Here is a 20,145-nt window from a genome sequence, read left to right as displayed (position 1 = left end):
GAGGCCTTCTGCTACAGGCAACACACATGAAGGAGACCCAACCAGGAGTCTTCCCATTTCCAAAAATTAGGGGCTGACACCACCAAAGTGGCATCAATTTCACCAGAGTAGAACTAGTATAATGGGGACCGACACCTCTTCCACAACAGCCAACCCAGCAGAGGGAGACCCAACCAGGAGTCTCCACATTTCCAAAAATTAGGGGCGGACACCAGCACCCTTCCACTACAGAAAACCCACCAGATTGAGAACCAATCAGGAGTGTTCAAATTAAAAAAAATTTGGGCAGACACCACAAAAGTGGCATAAATTTCAGTAGAGTAGAAGTAGTATAATAAGGACCGACACCTCTTCCACTACAGCCAACCCAGCAGATGAAGACAGTATCATGAGTCTTCACATTTCCAAAAATGATTGTTAACATCTGCAGCAGCAGCAACAGCAGGCACAGAAGCCACAACAAGGATATCACAGACTGCAATTACGCGAGATCAATGCAGCACACTAAAAACTACAGCATCGCCTAGTCTGTACAGTCTACCATTGGGGTGCAAAAGTCCTTGGAGATCCATGACTTGTTCATCTTGATGAGAGTTAGGCGGTCTACACTTTGAGGGGACAGCCGGCTGCCCTTTTCTCTCAGGACACCACCAGCAGCACTGAAGACACGTTCTTAAAGAAGGCTGGCTGCCGGGCATGAGAAAACCTCCAAGGCGTGACAGGCGAGGTCAGGTCACGCTTCCATTTTTGAAGACCAAAATGTAAGAGGGTCCAAACCCTCCCTAATGGTATTGATGTTGAGCTCGAGATACTCCTGTACCATCCTCTCCAGTTGCTCACAACGTGTTGGACTTGTACTCTGTTGTGCTGGTGCACGAGCTGATCTAAAAAATATGTGAAAGAAGTCACAGAAATTGCTTATGCCACTTACACTGCTGCTGCTGCTAATGTTTTTGCGTTGACGAATTGACGTTCCTGAGGTTGGAAGTCTAGAGCTGCGATGCACACTGTGTGCCTCACTGCTGTCTTGGGGAAAACCTCTCCTAGGCTATGTTCATACATCATGTTTTTTTCAGCGTTTTTTGCTGCAAATTTCTATGCAAATTTTCAGCTGCCTTTTGCTGTACCAGTAAAGTCTATGAGAAACCAGGATTTTCTGTTCACACTTCATGTTTTTTTTTTTGTTGTTGCGTATTTTGTGCCTTGCAGCCTTTTTTGGAAAATAGAACATGTCACTTCTTTCAGCATTTTTTCAGCGTTTTTTCATCCATAGGAAGTAATGGGTGGTGAAAAAAAACGCACAAAAAACACATAACTTTTTTCAACGTTTTTTTTCAGCTTTTTTGGTAGCAAAATAGAATTTTTTTTTTTTCACAGAACTTTATGTACATGCATAAACAGAGACAGAAGGACAGGGAAAAAAACGCTGAAAAAACGCTGAACAAAATGCCCCTGAAGATAACGTTTTTCTGCAGATTTGTGACGCAAAAACAACCATGATGTGTGAACATAGCCTTAAGGTTGTGTAAAAGCGTGTTTCAATACTCCAGCATGCGGGGGTCCCTTTCCAGGGCAGGAAGCATCTGGCAAAATTTACTCTTATAACTTGGATCTAACAGAGTGGCAACCAAGTAGTCATCACTATTTTGAATCAAAACTATACGGGGATCATGTTGCAGTGCAGCAAGAAGGCGCTCATATGTCGGGGTCGGACTCTTCCTTGAGGTTAAAGCCCATGGTGTGTTGGTGGCTGGGTAACACTGATGCTTCTTTCCTCCATCCCCTCCCGCCAACCACGAGCAACAGAGAGGGGATGATTATCCTCTTCATCTCGTGACTGTTGCTCACCCATCACCTCTTCCTCCTCCATTTGTTCCTCGGCTCCTGCACCTTCACTGTTTGTCAGGTATCACCAGCCCCCCTCGATTGCTGTAATCCACCCTCCCTTGGCACTTGCCTGTGTGATGACAGTCTGGATCTTAAAGACATTGTTATCCTTTCCGCATCCTCCTCTGTGACCACCACCTCCTCCCGCAAGCTATTCAAACTCTGCTCCAGGATGTAGATCACCGGAATAGTGATGCTGATGATGGCATCGTCAGCTCTAACCATCTTAGTAGCCATTTCAAAACTGTGTAGAAGGGTGCAGAGGTCCTTTATCTGTGGCCACTCCACAAATGTGATTTGCTCCATGTCTATACCGTGTTGGCCCAGGCTATACGACAGGACATACTGTGTCAGGGCTCGTCGCTGCTGACACAGTCACTACAACTTGTGCAGAGTGGAATTCCACCATGTCGGCACATCGCATATCAACCCGTTAACTAGCATGGTCAAAGACCTCTGCATCAATTCAAGTCGATGAGCTGAGGGGTGCGAATTGTGGAAGTGAGCACACATCTTCCGTGTTTTCTGCAGCAGCGAATCCAGGTACAGAGAAATTGCTGTACCACCAGGTTGAGGACATGAGCCATGCATGGCACATGTGTGAGCTTGTCCCAGCGTAGGGCTGCCACCAGGTTTGCACCGTTATCGCACACAGCCTTCCCTGGCTCCAGGTTCAGCGAAGACAGCCATTGCTCAAACTCAGCCTGGATAGCTGTCCACAACTCTTCAGCTGTATGACTGCGATTTCCAAGGCATATTCATTTTAAGACTGCCTGATTGCGGTGAGCCCTGCCTGCGGAGTACAGAGGTGGTGGGGATTCGCTCTGCACTGTTGGAACGCGTGTCTCATTAAGGCCGAGGTTGAGGGTGCAGGTGGAGGCCCTAGAGGAGGTGGAAGACGCAGAAGCAGTGGAGTAAGTGTTAAATACAGAGATTTGTCCCGCAAGTCTTGGGGATTCCAAGACTTGTGAAGCAGCCCCTTCCCTGCCTGCCATCAGAGTCATTCAGTGCCCAGTCAGCGAGATGTAACGCCTCTGGCCATGCTTACTTGTCCAGGTGTGTGTGGTGAAATGCACCCTGGAAAACATAGATTTAGTCAAAGAACGGATGATGTTGTGTGCGACATGCTGCTGTAGCACAGGCAGAGCTTTCTTTGAGAAGTAATGGCGACTGGGCAACTGGTATTGGGAGACTGCAACGACCATCAGCTTTCGGAAACCGTCTGTATCCACCAGGCGGAAAGGCAGCATTTCTGTGGAAAACAGATTGGAGATTAGTTTTGTCATGTGTAGGAGGAAACAACCTTTAACGTGACTACAACTGCGGGACCGAGGGCTGGCTGCAGTCCTGAGAGAGGGCGGAGTAGGGTGAACACGACAAACTGCTGGACCGTGAGTGAATACAAGAATACAAGGAGAGAACAAAGGAAAGGACACCATTGTAGGCATTTACTACAGGCCACCTGGGCAAGCTGAAGATATGGATGAACTCTTTATGTATCAAATGACCAAGTTCTCCAAAAAATATAACGTAGTGGTCATGGGAGATTTCAACTATCCAGACATTTGTTGGGAATCTCTCTCAAGTAAAACTAACAGGTCAAGCAAATTCTTATCCTCTCTTGCTGACAACTTTATCTTCCAAAAGGTAGGGGAAAAAACAAGGGGATCTGCTACTTTGGATCTAATCCTTACAAACAGGGAGGAAATGGTTGAGGAGGTAAAGGTGGCTGGGACCCTAGGAGGCAGCGATCATGCTATTATAGAATTTTGGATAACTAGAGGAGGAAGACATGTGAAGACTCAAACTTCAAGGTTAGATTTTAGAAAGGCAGATTTTAAGAGACTCAGAAAGAGAATAGGAGGGATCCAATGGCTGAATGTCCTTAAGGACAAAAATGTCCAGGGAGGATGGGAAATTTTTAAAAATGAGATTCTCAAAGCACAATCGTTAACAATCCCGAATTAGTAGGAAGAATGGGAAGCATTTAAGGAAACCAGGATGGATGAACACAGAACTTAAACACATGCTAAAAAGAAAGAAAGAAATGTTTATTAAATGGAAAGAGGGAGGCATATCTAAAGAAGATTATAATGCAGTCTGCAGATCCTGTAGGGCACGTATCAGGTTAGCTAAAGCTGACAATGAATTAAGGCTTGCAAGAGATGTCAAAAGCAATAAAAAAGGATTTTGGGGGTATGTCAAAAGTAAAAGAAAAGTCAAAGATGCTATAGGATTTTTACAGGATGAAAATGGAGAAATGGTAAGAGAGGATGTTGAGAAGGCCGAACTTTTTAATTCCTATTTTGCATCTGCTTTCTCTCAGAAAGAAAATGTAACATCAACTGATCTTCACTGTCCTTTTAAAGGAATAGAGGAATCCAAGTTATCTGTAAACAGAAAGATTGTGAGGGAATATTTAGCTAACATAAATGAGTTCAAGTCTCCAGGTCCAGATGAATTACACCCCAGAGTACTGAAGGAGATCGTAGAAGAAATTTTAGAACCACTCTCCATAATCTTTGAAAATTCTTGGAGAACAGGAGAAGTCCCAGAAGACTGGAGAAGAGCAAATGTTGTTCCTATCTTCAAAAAGGGGAAGAAGGTGGACCCAGGGAACTATAGGCCGGTGAGTCTGACTTCTATACCAGGAAAGATCTTTGAACAAATTATTAAACAACATGTATGTAAGTACATGGATAAGAATGAAGTGATTAACCAGAGTCAGCATGGGTTTGTAACTAACAAGTCATGTCAGACTAACTTAATTTCCTTCTATGACAGAATCACTGACTGGGTGGATCAGGGAAATGCTGTAGATATAGTATATCTTGACTTCAGCAAAGCATTTGACAAAGTATCTCACACCATCCTTATTGAAAAAATGACCAAGTATGCAATGGACCAGGCAACTGTTAGGTGGATTCATAACTGGCTTATTGATCGGACTCAAAGGGTGGTTGTAAATGGCTTCACATCCAGCTGGATGAATGTCTCAAGTGGGGTACCACAGGGCTCCGTCCTGGGACCTGTATTGTTCAACATCTTTATCAATGATTTAGATGAAGGAATTGAGGGTAAACTGATTAAATTTGCTGATGACACAAAGCTAGGAGGGATAGCTAATACTAGAGAAGAGAGAGAGAGGATTCAAAAAGACCTAAATAAACTGGAGCAGTGGGCAGCAACCAACAGAATGGTTTTTAACAGGGAAAAATGCAAAGTACTACATCTGGGCAATAAAAATGAAAAAAGCATATACAGAATGGGAGGAATAGAGCTAAGCAACAGTACATGTGAAAAAGACTTAGGTATACTAATAGATCATAGACTGAACATGAGTCAACAGTGTGATGCAGCAGCAAAAAAGGCAAATACAATTCTGGGATGTATTAACAGAAGCACACAGTCTAGATCACGTGAAGTCATTATCGGTCTTTACTCCTCTTTGGTCAGACCTCATCTGGAATACTGTGTACAGTTTTGGGCACCACATTTTAAAAAAGACATAGACAAACTGGAGCAAGTTCAGAGAAGAGCGACCAGAATGGTGACTGGTCTGCCAACCATGTCCTATGAGGAACGGTTGCAGGATTTGGGAATGTTTAGCTTGCAAAAAAGAAGACTGAGAGGAGACTTAATAGCTGTCTACAAATATGTCAAGGGCTGTCACATTGTAGAAGGATCATCTTTATTCTCATTTGCACAAGGAAAGACTAGAAGCAATGGGATGAAACTAAATGGGAGGAGACACAGATTAGATATTAGAAAAAACTTTTTGACAGTTAGGGTGATTAATGAGTGGAACAGGCTGCCACGAGAGGTGGTGAGTTCCCCTTCAATGGACGTCTTCAAACAGAGGCTGGACAGACATCTGTCTGAGATGATTTAGTGAATCCTGCTTTGAGCAGGGGGTTGGACCAGATGACCCAGGAGGTCCCTTCCAACTCAACCATTCTATGATTCTATGATTCTATGAAGTGCAGGCAGAGATTTTACAGTGGATTGAGAAAGATGTGGTGTGCTCGGTGAAGATTAAACAGCAGGCATGTCCACCTCCATTACAGCTGACGGTCTCTCACTCAACCTGACTACAGCGGAAATACTAGTGGAGGTTCTGTGGTTGGAGATGTCACAGGTGTGTCAGATGTGACAGACAGTCACTCTGAAGCTGGCTGCAGAAGGTCTTTTTGTTTGGCATTGCAGACTTCTTCTTAAATTGTTCTGACCTTAGGATCCAGTGGCTACCTCTCCTCCTGCTCTGATTGACACCCTGGTCAGTGTGTTTAAATGGTTTCAGTTTTCAGCAGGGAGGGAACGGTGATATTCACATGTTCTCTTGAGAAGACTTGGAGCTGCAGTGTGTGTACTTCCTCTCTAGTGCTTTGGAGGACTTTGGTGCAATCTCTTTGAAGTCTGCTCAAGCTAAGTTTTCCCCCCGTGTTTGTCTCCTTTCTTGTCTTTAGTTTATAGTGGGGACTGACCATTGCTCACCCCCCCTTCCCTATCCAGGGCCTAGCAGCTAGGGTTTTACGGGGCCTATGTTTACTGTTCGGCGATTGGTGTGGAACCAATATAGGGACGGTAGGGGAGACAGGGTGATATCAGATCAGCCTAGGGTCCAAACAATTTCAAACTGAGATCTGGCCTACTGTATCACATTAGTAACAGAAGAAATTATTATTTTTTACTGTGAATGAGGCCTGTATTAAATAGAATATATACTCCAAACAATTTTAAACTTAGATTTGGCCTACCGTATCAACTTACTAACAGAAGAATTTTTTTTTACTGTGGATAAGACCTGTATAAAATACAATATATGCTCCAAACTGAAATGTGGCCTGCTGTATCACGTTAACAACAGAAGAAACTAGATTTTTATACTGTGAACAAGCTCTGCATACAGCTGAATTTCAAGCTGAGATGTGGCCTGCTCTATCAAGTTAGTAACAAAAAAAATTAGATTTTTTTACTCTGAACGAGCTCTGCATACAGCTGAATTTCACCGCCACAAAATTACAAGCTGAGATGTGGTGTACTGCATCACGTTTGTAACAGAAAAAAATAGATTTCACAGCCACACAGGATTCTATCTATCTAAACTATCTGATTTAGAATCCACCGAGTAGCTAACTATCTGAAATCTGTCTCTGACCTGTTATACTGACAAAATGGCGCTAAAACAACATGTCCCATCTTTATATAGAAAGGAACATGTGATTTCAGCAGCCAATGGCACAAGCCCTTGTGTCTGGACATTGTGGATTGTTCCTGCGTCCTGATTGGCTAGCTGCAATTTGCACACATTAAGTTAGGAAAAAAACCTCTCCCCACCCACTCCCCTCATCAAACACGTCCCCTCCGCTCATCATACATCACCACTATCCTAGCCAAAGTGCTGAAAATACTGTAGTGGAAACGCAATCATTTGCCGAACTTTTACCGAATTTTGCCGATTTTAAGTAAAAACTCTCGGGTGTCCGATCGCGAATCCAAATGCGCAACGTTCGTGCCGAATTTGAAATTGGCGAACGTTTTTCTAACATGTTTGCTCATCTTTAATCGTTACCCCCAAGCAGGCCAAAATTTCCGTTTTTAATTTTCCATATTCCTTGGCGTCTTGCAAGGCCAAGTCATACTAGGCCTTCTGGGGCTCCCCCTGTCAATTATGGCGCCAGCACCTCTGCCAATTGTTCTGTCGGAAGTTTCTTCCTCTCAGCGACCCTCTCAAATATCATCAGAAAGGTCTCTATGTCATCACCCGGGGTTATTTTCTGCAGAGATCTCCTTACTGCCTTCCAGATGGAAAAATCGTACACTGACCTTGGAGTTGGAGCTGTCGCCGTGCCACGAATCGCCTCAGTGAGCAAATCGATCTGCTGCTGCTGTTGTCGGCGCTGGTCCTGTTGCAGCTGCTGAAGCTGCTGCATGGGCAGCCTACTGGTCTCCTCTTGCGCCAGCTGTTGCTGCTCTAGCTGCTGCTGGTGCTGTTACTGCTGTGCTTGCACCAGATGCTTAATCAGGTCCTCCATTTTGTCTGGCGTCGTTTGCTGGCTTATGGTCGCCTTCACCCAGGACATGCAGTACCTCTTAAAGCAGTCACATGTGTTTGCTGAGAACTGCCCACCCTTCTAATACCAACTGTGGTAGAGCGGCTCTCTCGGCTGTACACGGAGGTAGACACGGAATGCTGTCTCTTTAAGTGTCAGATTAGTTTATTAACGGCATAAACCAATATAGAGTTCATAAAATGAACATGAACCTTCCGGCATAACGTCAAAGCAAAATAAAAAGATACAGCACAGTCCTTACATCTGCCGGGGTCCAGCCACTCAGGGTTAACAACACACGGTTCAGCATTAGCACAAAAATGCAAGCTCCTCTCTCTGGAGTTAGCCTCTCCAGACTGAACACCACATGGTTCAAAAGGCTGGCTATTTAAACCCCAGACCACATCCTGGGGTGAAGATATGGTGAACGACCTCCCACCCACTCTATCGCCATTCACAAAAACCTAGCTCTTTTAAAATGGCTGCTTAACCCCTTGCAATAGTTATTGTGCTGGAGCAAAACCTCTGGGTTTCAAATCACTGAAGCTAATAGCCTCCGTTAAACATGCCTCCCCTCCAGCATTTTGTCAGTGACTTTGTCACAAAATATACATATAAATATTTATATATATATACTTTCGTACGGTCACCACGCAAATCTCTGAAATAACCAACTGCTTATTACAGGCTGACTGAATGCAAGTTACTGGTAACTTTGAACCTCACAAGGCTTCAGGGGTGCGGTTTGAAGAGGAACAAAGCTATTAAATTTTATATATTTAATCCAACAATTAGGTCGTGCTTCTAAAAATATACAAAATATGTTACCAAGGGGACAAACAATACAGTATATACTGTCACATACAACTAAAAGGCATAAGCAAAAGAAAGTTACTAGACCTGTTGTCTTAGGAATGGCGCAGATCTTGTGAAGGGGAGCACTCTGCTTAGAAATTGGCGCAGTCCTTACAGCACGCTGTATCTCCCAGCACTGTACATGGGTTCTAGGCCAGAAACTGCTTTTATTAAGTACCAGCCGCTCCCACCTACCTCCCCTGGTAACCTCAGATGGGGGACGGCAAATAAGATGCAGTTTCAGATGCCAAAAATGATGAGAACTCCAATATTAAGGATATCTGTTCCCCTGTAGGTCTCAGGTGGAAGATATTAATGCCATATTTCCTATCTCAATTTTATTTTTTCTATATATATGAGACATGGCATATACAACTTTATCCACCTGACCGATATTGATTCTGGACTAATAGGCAGGCTGCACAACAATTCAAGTGAATGCGTCATATTCAGCACTGCGCCAGAATGCTGAAAATATGTTTCACATATCTATAAAACCTAAACCTGTCACTAAAATCCCAATATTCAGAACTTTTAATGTGGCACTGCAATGTCTGGGACATTGGCCATGTAGCTGTACCGTTGCTTTGAAGTCAGGAAGAGCCTAATTACAAAGGGACAGAAAAATGTCACCACACAAACCTGTTGTTTCACATTCATACTGACCATATAAAAGGAGATGGCTGCATCACAGACCCTCTGCTCAGCGGAGGTCATTGAACAAATGGGAGGAAGACATCGACAGCTCTTCTTCCTGTGGCCCTGATTCACAATTCATAGTGAAGCCATGCTCCTATGCTCAATATGAGGGTGACAGATTACCCAGATCTGCTTTTCCAGGTCCTCATTACTGAGCCTGCTCTGCTTCATCTCATCCTGTGATTCCCGATTGCTCCTCCTGCTGTTGTTCAGCCAGCGAAGCTTCCATTGCTTTTCGTAGATATCCTTGCTTGTGCTGTCTAACAAATGCTCATCCGGAAACAAAGAATACAATCAGTAAATACAAGTTACTCTGTTCCAAAGTCTCTGAATCTAAAGTCACACATTTAAAAGACACTTTTGAAGAAAACATTTGCAAACTTGCTCACCAGATGAGACATGACAGAATATTCAGGTGCTTTGGATATCAATGGTGCAACAATTCGAACATCTTTGCTGCTTAGTTTTGTGGAATTGTCAGGACAAGAAATATTTTTGCACAGGTTGCAGTGTTGCGGGCTATATTGCAGCTATGGGATAACAAAGCATCTGAAAAAGTGAGTGAGCGAGTTTGTGAGTGCTTTGTTCCAAAAATATATTTTTAAGGGAACTTGTTAGCAGATTTTTCTACCCTAAACTAATTTCTGTCATCACCACCCTCTGAAGATGAACTTAATCCATGGAGAAGCCCATCAGCCCACATTTTTCCCTCCCTTACTGTCCTCTCACACACTCTCCCCCCATACTTCCACCTCCTCATACTGTCCCCTTACACTTCCTCCCTCATACTATCCCCTTACACTTTGCTCCTCCATACTGTCCCCTCGCACTATTCCCTCCATACTGTCCCCTTGCACTGCCCCTCTCATACTGCTCCCTCACACTTTCCCCTATACTGTACCCTCACACTTATTTTCCCTATACTGTCTCCTCACTTTTCCCCAATACTGTCCCCTGACACTTTGCCTTCATACTGTCACCACACACTTATCTTGCCTACACTGTCTCCTCAAACTTTCCCCCATACTGTCCCCTCACACTATTCTCCCCTTACTGTTCCCTCACACTATACTCCTCATACTGTCCCCTCACACTGTTTCTCCCATGTTGTCACCTCACACTTCCCCACCACACTTTCTGCTCACACATTTCTCCTCCATACTAAAACCTCACAATCAATATTTCAAACTTCGTAAAAATATTTGAATTCTCCTGAATCATTTTGTGTAAATTCAGCAAAATGGCTACTGGCGCCCATGCAACTGTTTGTAGAAGGCCAGAAACAATCCTCGTCGGCTCGTCCGTCATGTTTTCCAGGGCCGAGTACACTTCTGTAGTCTACGTGTGTTACCCAAGGCACATTATGATGTTACCAGCAATGAATAAAGATGCTGGAAAAGCTAAAGAAGACTTCACGCATGGTGCTTTAGGGAGGGCCTGTGGAGGCGGGACAGGTGAGTGGCAAGGTGAGTATAAGTTTTGATTTCATTCTATGTTTATTATGCTATGGGGTCTGCTGAGACCCCACAGCATAATAAGTAGCATTTAATGTGCATTGAATGACTTCCATAAAAATAAAATTTCTTGACCAGATTTGAGCATCGCTCATCAATAGCTTCTTGTATCTCTTCGAAAGATAATAAGTCATGTAATAATGTGTTTTCTAGATATGGAAAGATGTTTGAAGTGTCCTGATGATCAGTGGTCTAATGAGATAAGGATGGCCTGCATCCCAAGAACACTCGAGTTCCTGTCGTACAATGACCCCCTGGGTTTATGTCTCGTTGTCATTGCTCTTCTCTTCTGCCTCTTGACGACACTTATATTTTGGATGTTCATCAAGTACAAACACACAGCGATTGTCAAAGCCAATAATCGTAACCTCAGCTTCATCCTTCTTCTCTCGCTCATCTTATCATTTCTCTGCACTCTTCTATTTATTGGACAGCCCACAAAGATGTCCTGTCTCCTCCGACAAGTTGCTTTTGGGAATATTTTTTCAATTGCTGTCTCTTCAGTTTTGGCCAAAACTGTTACCGTTGTCTTGGCTTTTAAAGCCACCAAACCTGACAGGTCACTGAGGAGGTATCGAGGGAGACATCTTGCTACATCTCTCTTGCTAGTTTCTTGTTTTGGCGAATTCTTGATTTGTGTATTTTGGCTATGCCTGGCTCCACCATTCCCAGTATATAACACTGAGATAGAGGTTGGAAAGATAGTCCTACAATGTAACGAGGGATCCACCATTGCTTTCTACATGGCCATTGGCTACATTGGATTTCTGGCTGTGTTGAGCTTTATAGTAGCCTTCATGGCCAGGAAACTTCCAGACACCTTCAACGAGGCTCAGTACATCACCTTCAGCATGCTGGTCTTCTGCAGTGTGTGGATCTCCTTCATCCCAGCCTATCTCAGCACCAAGGGGAAATATATGGTGGCTGTGGAGGTCTTCGCCATCTCAGCTTCCAGTGCTGGACTTCTGGGCTGTATCTTCATTCCCAAATGTTACATTATTCTACTGAGACCAGAACTGAACACAAAGTCCAAATTAATTATAAGAAATGGCAATAAATGTAAAAATTAGTCTACATGTGTAATAATAGGAATGGTATTGGGTAAGTCACAGATGCGTGAGGAGCACTGCGATGTTCATGTAGTCAGCTTCCTAGAGAATGAAATATATAATTCTTTCAGTTAAAGAGAAAATTAGTGTATTAGTTTCTCTAAATGATGTAATAAAGATATGTTATTCTGTGTGAAGGTTTGGTTTGATTTTTTTTTTAATTAACCCCTTTATGACCCCCGATATGCCTTTTCACGCCAGTCGTTAAGGGTCCTTATTCCTCAGCGCCGCTCTTTCACAGTGCTGACAAATAATGGTATATCGCCGCCCCACGATATACCATTTCCTGTGGGTGTCAGCTGTGCCGCCCCGCGATATACCATTTCCTGTGGGTGTCAGCTGTGCCGCCCCGCGATATACCATTTCCTGTGGGTGTCAGCTGTACCGCGGCCGAATTTCCTGTGGGTGTCAGCTGTATCGGCCCCCGGACGGTTTTGAGGCCGATTTGGGGCTGAATACGCCCTTAAATACCGCTGTAAATTGTGATTTACAGCGGTATTTAAAGTGACAACAAGGGGGTCGCAAGACCCACTTAGTAACCATCGGAGAAAAAAACACACAAAAAAGTGCACACAAATCACTAAGATCTGTTTCGCCACTTGTGATAAAACAAAAATAAACAAAAAAAAAGTACACATAATTGGTAATTGCCGCTTCTTGAATGACCTGCTCTATAAAACTGGCACGTTATTTATTGCGTATGGCAAAAAAATAAATAAAAAAACACACCAAAATTGGCATTTTCATCATACTGAAAAAAAGTGAATAAAAAGCGATCAAAAAGTCGCACGTAATATAAAAAATTGTACAAATAAAAATGCCAAACTGTTAAAAAAGTTACAGCTTTCAGAATATGATGATGCAAAAACAAATTCATTTTTGTAAAATATCGTTTTTAAGTGTGTAAAAATAGCAAAGCATAAAAAAATTATATATATATTAACCTGGTATCGCCGTCATCGTAACCGACCCGGCGGACATGTCTGTCTTATCACTTTTACCACATGGTGAATGGCGCAAAAAATAAAAATATTGCTGTTTTTTGTTCATTTTGGGTCTGAAAAATCTGAATAAAAAGTGATCAAAAATCACTATGTGCCCTAAAATGGTACCAAAAAAATCTGCAACTCGTCCTGCAAACAATAAGCCCTCATACAGCACTGTTTGCCAAAAAATAAAAAAGTTACAGCTCTCAAAATAGGGCAACGAAAAATAAAAAAAACATTTTAACTGTGTGACAGCAGCAAAACCTAAAAAAAAAACCGCTAATAAATCTGGTATCGTTGTAATCGCACCGACCTAAAGAATAAATCCGTCATATCACTTATGCCGCATGGTGAACCGTGCAAAATTAAGGACTATTCTTGTACTGCTGTCTATTCGTTCATTCTGCCTCCCAAAAATCAGAACAAGGCTCGGCTCACATTTATCCTTCGCTCTCCGATGAGCGCTTATACTGGGGTTTCCCTGTAAATTCCCCAAAACCACAATTCAATCAAAACCCCGGACGGAACCACTCACTTATGCAGCAGATGAAGGCATTTTGGACTGGTCTTTGTTCCACCGGTGTCCCATCATTTCAGGCGTCTTTTTAGCGCACAAGTGTGAGTGACCACAGATCTGTGCACGCCTAGAAAGATGGATACCACCGAAGAAGACTCCAAATGGACTCCATCCACCTAATTATGGTGGGTGGTTACATCGGGGATTCGTCTGAATCTTATTTTTGTGGGATTTACATGGAAACCCTAACATAAGTGCTGAGAGTAGAACACAAGAATGTGATCCAGCCTTATTCTAGAAGCGATTGAAAAATATTATGTACCCCAAAAAGTTACCAATAAAACCATAAATTATCCTGCACAAAACCGGCCCCCACTCAAGTCCACCATCAGTCACTACAACTACTACACGTTACTGGTAGAACAAAGACTCTGAAAAGCGACATGGCTCCCGCTCCTCAAATAAAATCCAGTGAATTCTGCGCTCCCAAATCCCAATGCCCCCTCCTTCTGAGCCCCACTGTGCCTTAACTGCAGTAAGCAGCCACATGTCTGACATTATTGTAGTGAGGAGAGAGCACTTAACAATTTACGGGGTGCGTATCGCCAGAAGCACAAGCTGGGCAAAACGTATGGGCACGCCACAATAAATGGGGGCAAAATGTATGGGCACTAAACTGGCATATTTGCAATTCTCCAGAAAAAAATACCTGGCGTGGATGTTACAAAATAGTCACTGCAGCCATAGATGAATTCATTGAGAGGTGCAGTTTCTACAGTGGGGTCAGTTTTGGGGTTTCTCTGCTGTTCTGGCACCTCAGGGGCACCGCAATTGTCACCCGCAAACTATTCTACCTAAATATGTGCTCCAAAATCCAAATAGCGCTCCTTCCTTCTCAGCCCTGACGTGTGGCCTAACAATAATATCTAATGACATATGGGGCATCACCGCGTTCGGGAGAAATTGCACAATAAATTATGGGGTCCAGTTTCACCTATTTACCCTTGCGCACTTGACAAGTTCATGTCTTAATGTTATGAAGTTCTGTGAGGCCCCAATGGGTTCAAAATGCTCGCTACACCCCTAGATGAATTGCTTAAGCAGTGGAGTTTCCAATATGGTGTCACTTGAGGGGTTTCTGCTGTTCTGGCACCTCAGGGGCTCGGCTATTGAAGCCCACGATCTATTCAAACGAAATCTATGCTCTAAAAGCCAACTAGCGCTCCTTTCTATCCGATTCCTGCCGTGTGCTGAAACAGTACTGTACAACCACATATGAGGTATCAAGGTGTTCGTCAAAAATTGCATAACAAATGATGGGGTCCATTTTCTCCTATTACCCTTGTGAAAATAAAAAAAAATGGGGCTAAAAGTACATTTTTGTGGAAAAAAATTAGATTTTCATTTTCATGGCTCTACGTTCTAAACTTCTATGAATCACCTGGAGGTTCAAGGTACTCACCACACATCTAGATAAATTCCTTGAGGGGTCTAGTTTCCAAAATGGGGTCACTTGTGTGGGATTTCCACTGTTTAGGCACATCAGGGGCTCTCCAAACGCGACATGGAGTCTGCTCTCGATTCCAGCCATTCCTGCATTCAAAAAAGTCAAACGGTGCTCTTCCCTTCCGAACCCTGCCGTGCACCCAAACAATAGTTTGACCCCACATATGGGGTATAGGCGTACTCAGGAGTAATAGCACAACACATTTTGGGGTTTATTTTCTCCTTTTACCCCTGTGAAAATAACAAAATTGGGGCTAAAGAAAAAATTTTGGTGAAAAAAAGTAAAATGTTAATTTTTGCCTTCTACATTGGTTTAGTTCCTGTGAAGCACCTGAAGGGTTAATAAACTTCTTGAATGTGGTTTTGAGCACCTTGAGGGGTGCAGTTTTTAGAATGGTGTCACTTTGGGGTATTTTCTGCCATGAAGGCCCCTCAAAGTCGCTTCAAATGTGATGTGGTCCCTAAAAAAATGGTTTTGCAAATTTTGTTGGAAAAATCAGAAATCGCTGGTCAACTTTTAAGCCTTATAGCTCCCGAATAAAAAAAAATGATTCTGCTTTACAAATGATGCAGATGTGTGGGAAATATTATTTATTAACTATTTTGTGTGACTTATCTCCCTGGTTGAAGGGCATAAGGATTAAAAGTTTGAAAATTGTGAAATTTTCAAAATTTTTCCCAAATTTCCAATATTTTCACAAATAAATGCAAGTCATGTTGAATACATTTTACCACTATTATAAAGTGCAATATGTCATGAAAAAACAATCTCAGAATCAGGGGGATCCGTTGAAGTGTTCCAGAGTAATTACCTCATAAAGTGACAGTGGTCAGAATTGTAAAATTTGGCCTGGTGATTAAAGACATAATTGGATCAGTCACTAAGGGGTTAAACTCAGTTTCTAGTGATTCATGGCTGAGCTGTGAACAGAAACTTTTTACAGAGTTACTGCCCATGAAGACCCACAGGACAACTTTCATTTTTGGCTTATGGAAAACGAACATCTACAGGGGCATCTCACTAAATTAGAATATCATAAAAAAAATTATTTATTTCAGTTCTTCAATACAAAAAGTGAAACTCCTATATTATAGAGAGTCATTACACACAGAGGGGTCTATTATATAGAGTCATTACACACAGAGGGATCTATTATATAGAGTCATTACACACAGAGGGATCTATTATATAGAGTCATTACACGCAGAGCGATCTATTATATAGAGTCATTACACGCAGAGGGATCTACTATATAGAGTCATTACACGCAGAGGGATCTATTATATAGAGTCATTACACGCAGAGGGATCTATTATATAGAGTCATTACACGCAGAGCGATCTATTATATAGAGTCATTACACGCAGAGGGATCTATTATATAGAGTCATTACATGCAGAGCGATCTATTATATAGAGTCATTACATGCAGAGGGATCTATTATATAGAGTCATTGCACGCAGAGGGATCTATTATATAGAGTCATTGCACGCAGAGGGATCTATTTTATAGAGTCATGACACACAGAGGGATCTATTATATAGAGTCATTACACACAGAGGGATCTATTATATAGAGTCATTACACACAGAGCGATCTATTCTATAGAGTCATTACACACAGAGGGATCTATTCTATAGAGTCATTACACACAGAGGGATCTATTATATAGAGTCATTACACACAGAGGGATCTATTATATAGTCATTACACACAGAGGGATCTATTATATAGAGTGATTACACGCAGAGCGATCTATTATATAGAGTCATTACACACAGAGGGATCTATTATATAGAGTCATTACACACAGAGGGATCTATTATATAGAGTCATTACACACAGAGGGATCAATTATATAGAGTCATTACACGCAGAGCGATCTATTATATAGAGTCATTAAACGCAGAGCGATCTATTATATAGAGTTATTACACGCAGAGGGATCTATTATATAGAGTCATTACACGCAGAGGGATCTATTATATAGAGTCATTACACGCAGAGGGATCTATTATATAGAGTCATTACACACATAGGGATCTATTATATAGAGTCATTACACACAGAGGGATCTATTATATAGAGTCATTACACACAGAGGGATCTATTATATAGAGTCATTACACACAGAGGGATCTATTATATAGAGTCATTACACGCAGAGGGATCTATTATATAGAGTCATTACACGCAGAGGGATCTATTATATAGAGTCATTACACACATAGGGATCTATTATATAGAGTCATTACACACAGAGGGATCTATTATATAGAGTCATTACACACAGAGGGATCTATTATATAGAGTCATTACACACAGAGGGATCTATTATATAGAGTCATTACACATAGAAGGATCTATTATATAGAGTCATTACACACAGAGGGATCTATTATATAGAGTCATTACACACAGAGCGATCTATTATATAGAGTCATTACACACAGAGGGATCTATTATATAGAGTCATTACACACATAGGGATCTATTATATAGAGTCATTACACACAGAGGGATCTATTATATAGAGTCCATTACACACAGAGTGTCAGGCAAAAGGTATTTTTGCCCGAGTTTTTAAAAATGAGAGATGTTTTAAAAAAGGAAAAAAAAAACCCACCCCCTATCTGTTTGTAAGTGAAGACATAGAACTCACTTTTGCTTTTCCCCAAACCAGGAATTTTTATGACCCGCCATAAAACCTCAGTCCAGGGCAAGCGCTGGTACAAACCGGAAAATCCCTCCAAAAAATCCCATTGTTTAATTGTACAAACGTTTTATGCCAATTTTAATCACGCACAGGTCTGACAGAAACATCGGAACCACGTTTTTTGAATGCTCACCTTTTTCCCATTACAATAGTATAACTTGCATAACTGAGGAATGACCGGGAACTGAGATAATGGATTCTGAGATTCTGAGCGTCATAGAGGTTTCATATTTAATATCTATCTTCATGAATATTGGTGACGGTCAAGATGATGTCTCCCTCTTGGATGTGGGACTCCCCCACACCAAGATATGGAATCTGAAGGATTTTTTAGGTCTTCTGCAGCTGGGTGGGCTCGCAAAGCCGAGCCCCCTTGTAAGGTAAATAAGGGGTGTTCCCCAGAGTTTTGGCTGCTTGCTAAAAACCAGATCGGCCATTTTTCAAGCCATTCCAACCAGGGACGCAGACGCATGCACTACACGCTGCGTGAAGGAATCAAGTCTAATTTCCGGGGAGCCGTCCCCCCCACAGAATCTGAGACCATCACCTTGTGAAGCAGGTTTTGCTATTACTTATCCCTTTTATTTTAATAACTGTTTATGCATACATGTAAATTGTCTCCTTTATAATATCTTGTATATATTTTGTAAACACTGCCCCCCTTTTGGGAGTAAATCATTAATTATTTACCAGTTTCTTTCTTCTTGTCCTATGTCGAGCAAACACGTTCCTCACTCGCTAATTCACGTTACCTACCAGGTACCCGATCCACCTGTTAAGCGATCGGTGGTGGCAGTATACCAGTATTTATGTGATATTGTGGTTTGAGGGTGGCTGGTCGGAGGTATATATACGTTCCTGGAAGGAACTGGTGGTATATATACGTCCTGTCACATCACGTGCCGCAATAGTCGACATAAATTAGAGCTGCGGCACCCGTGCTTATCCTCTGTCAATACCGTGTTTGACCAGCAGGATAAGGGGGCGCCAGAGAGCTGCAAGATCTGACCCAAGAGTGGGTGTTGTTTTAATGACAAATTGGTGGCAGCGGTGGGATCATAGGACATTAGTGATCTGGTTTGAGCAATCATTCCTCTCACTAAAAACTTGCACAAAAGTTTTGAAGATCGAACTCAGTGTTTATTAGATCTGAGACAATACTGTATGTGTAGCAGTTACCCCGATCCTTCTTCGATTTTTCTTTTCTATTTTTATTTTGGTGATCATGGTCGTAGTTGGGGAGTCCTGGTATCACCAGCAGAAAAAGGACACTCTTACTGGAATATGTATAATCAAAGGCATTGACCCCCTCGCAAAAGCAAAGAACAAATGATTTCTGAACTGTTACAAGATGCTGCAGAGCCCGTCCGACAGCAGAGCCCTGATGAGGGGGCGGCCAGCCAAGGCCCGGATGGCGCTGCTGCCGGGGTCCAACCAGTGATTGCCAGCCATACCCGCAACCAGGGTAGTGTGGACCCCCACCTGCAGATGGCCTTGGAGGAGCTCGCCACAGACAATCATGATGGACGACTGGAGCTGATCCTGAAATTCCAGGAGCGGGCTGAGCGACAAGCCCAAGCTGACCGAGAGGCTGCTGAGCGACAAGCCCAAGCTGACCGACAACACCAGCTGGAGCTAGCCCGGATTCAGAAGGAGTCGCCCTCTACGCAGACCCGTGAGTCCAACAGTGCCAGCTGCTTTAAACCTCGTCCTGAGCACTTCCCTGTGATGGAAAAGGATGGGGACTTGGACACATTTCTGCGAGGCTTTGAAAAGGCCTGCAGGCAGTATCAGCTGCCATCGACCAATGGGCAAGATATTTGACTCCAGGGCTCCGAGGAAAAGCTTTGGAGGTGTTTGCTTCCCTCCCTCGAGAGCAGGATGGAGACTATGAGGCCGTCAAGCAGGCCCTGATAAAAAAGTACCAGCTGACTCCGGAGGTTTACCGGAAAAAATTCAGAACCCTCCAACGTGGACCACAGGACACCTACCGTGATGTGGTAGACGGGCTCAGAACCAACTTTGAGCAGTGGATCCAAGGACTGTCAGCGACCACCTTTGAGCAGCTAAAGGACCTGATGGTGAAAGACCAGTTCCTGCATCTGTGTCCGACTGAGGTACGGCAGTTCGTGATGGATCGGGAGCCACCTGATGCCAATAAAGCAGCGCAGATCGCAGACACCTACGAGGCCAACCGGAGACCAGAGGTGCGGAAGCCGGTCGTCGCCAGCTGGAAAGGGGGTAAGCCATCAACCACCATCCCTGCCCCTGCCAGCCGACCTTCCGGAGGCCTTTTTCCCAT

The 20,145-nt window shown here is 43.0% G+C and overlaps 1 protein-coding gene across 1 annotated transcript in view; it reads left to right on the top strand.

Moving 5' to 3' along the window:
- LOC141257870 (vomeronasal type-2 receptor 26-like) overlaps positions 1–12,078 on the top strand; it is a 32,778-nt gene extending 20,700 nt beyond the window's left edge. Inside the window, exon 4 of the mRNA XM_073672879.1 lies at positions 11,162–12,078. Coding sequence (XP_073528980.1) covers positions 11,162–12,078 — 917 coding nt within the window. The remainder of the gene's footprint in view (positions 1–11,161) is intronic.
- Positions 12,079–20,145: the final 8,067 nt, after the last annotated feature.

The sequence above is a fragment of the Phyllobates terribilis genome, unplaced genomic scaffold, assembly GCF_046119375.1.
Source record: "Phyllobates terribilis strain yellow unplaced genomic scaffold, ASM4611937v1 Scaffold_3__8_contigs__length_932513732, whole genome shotgun sequence".
NCBI lineage: Eukaryota > Metazoa > Chordata > Amphibia > Anura > Dendrobatidae > Phyllobates > Phyllobates terribilis.
This window is presented reverse-complemented; position numbering and strand designations above follow the sequence as displayed.